The sequence below is a fragment of the Anarrhichthys ocellatus genome, unplaced genomic scaffold (assembly GCF_004355925.1).
Source record: "Anarrhichthys ocellatus isolate YVR2014 unplaced genomic scaffold, GSC_Weel_1.0 scaffold4253, whole genome shotgun sequence".
In the NCBI taxonomy this organism is placed as follows: domain Eukaryota; kingdom Metazoa; phylum Chordata; class Actinopteri; order Perciformes; family Anarhichadidae; genus Anarrhichthys; species Anarrhichthys ocellatus.
This window is the reverse complement of record NW_022284227.1, coordinates 3,096-4,648: the sequence shown is the minus strand read 5'-3', so window position 1 is coordinate 4,648 and position 1,553 is coordinate 3,096. Positions and strand designations below refer to the sequence as shown.

General features: G+C 51.4%; 1 protein-coding gene across 1 annotated transcript; it reads right to left on the bottom strand.

Moving 5' to 3' along the window:
• Nucleotides 1-69: 69 nt before the first annotated feature.
• On the bottom strand, nt 70-1,469 carry LOC116379402 (forkhead box protein J1-A-like; the record flags this gene model as incomplete). Its single annotated transcript, XM_031841358.1, has 2 exons — nt 1,292-1,469; nt 70-658 (listed from the first exon to the last, which is right to left on the bottom strand). A coding segment is annotated over exon 2 (549 nt), but the record flags the coding sequence as incomplete, so codon positions are not given.
• Between the last annotated feature and the right edge of the window lie 84 nt (nt 1,470-1,553).

The window sequence follows — 1,553 nt, the reverse complement described above, 5'->3', positions numbered from 1 at the left end:
TGTGTGTGTGTGTGTGTGTGTGTGTGTGTGTGTGTGTGTGTGTGTGTAGGTGTGTGTGTAGTCCTCTACCTGCCAGGTGGGGTCAGCATGTCGGTAGTAGCAGAAGTTGTCGGTGATCCACTTGTAGATGCAGGACAGGGTGATCTTGGTCTTCTTGCTGGCCTGCATCGCCATGCAGATGAGCGTCGCGTACGAGTACGGAGGCTTGATGCGCGCGTTGGTCTTGTAGTCCACCTCGTCGGGGCAGTGCCCGTGAGCCACGATGCCCGGGAGGGACTGCATCCGGCTGTAGGCCGCCGCCGTGGGCTTCCCGGGGGTCAGGGGCATGCCGATGGAGGCCGGGTCTCCGGCCAGAGGGGAGGCCGGCGCGTCGGAGCCCGGTGGCTGGTGGTGGGCCTGCGGCGGCACGTTGGCACCGAGGATGGAGAACTCCTGCAGCCACTGCAGGCTCGTGAGGCTGTCGTCCAGGTTGCTGCTGCTGCAGCTGCTGTTGTTGTTGTCGTTGTTGTTGCAGTGGACGCCGTCCCGCTCCTCCACCTGCACGGCCGCGGTCACCACCTCCTCCTCCAGCCCCACGGAGCCCTCAGGCCACGGGTCGGTGCAGCTCAGAGACAGCATGGCTCTCTGTCACCCCGCTCCTCCTCCACCCTGCCACCGCCTGACAGGACCGGAGACAAACAGCCGACAATAATTGTGAAAGAGCGGAACAATGAGCGGCCCGATTTAAAAACAGAGCCTCAGTGTGTGCGTAACGAGCAGGTGGGTTTAAATCCACAGGTGAGTCCGTCACCTGCAGGTCTGATGAGAACAGGTGGTTAAAAGAAAAGTGAGAATCTAAAAGTCTGTTCTGTCTCCGAGTCTCAGAACTTTCCTGAACAAGTGTGTTGCGCACTTTACGCATGAAAAGAGCGCACGTCATTACTAACGCTAATCTGCGGGCTTTAAATACGAATACATGTATTACATTGTTAAAGAAAAGTAAAAAAAAAACGACTATCAAATTGTGTTATTATAATTTAGATGAAATGTGCGTCGTTTTGAGGACATTTGCACATTTAGGACGTTTTACGCGTAAAATCCGCATATTTAGAACATTAATTAAGACAAATACAAAAATGCTGATTATTTAAGTTAAGTTAAACCTTCATTAGTCCCGCCGCGGGGAAATGTAATTATATATTTTTATAAAATAATATGCTTACAAGTGCAGTGCAATATATTATTATTTTAAAACGTGTTATTGCCCGGATGTAAATAAAATAAAAGCCTGTTATAATAAAGTTGAACTCACCTTTCTGTCCGCTGTGACGTTGAGTCGACACTTTATTTGTAATCCTGATCGATCAGACTCAGACTGCGTAAAAAGCACCAGAGGAAGAGTGAAGAAGAGGAGGATGAAGTCCTGCGAACGGTGCTCGGTCTCGGGACTCCCGGTCGGAGGAGTCGGTTTAATACCTGGTGCAGGAGGTTTGTCCGGTTACCGTAGAAACGACCCCCCCCCCCCCCTCGCAGGACTTCATCCTCCTCTTCTTCACTCTTCCTCTGGTGCTTTT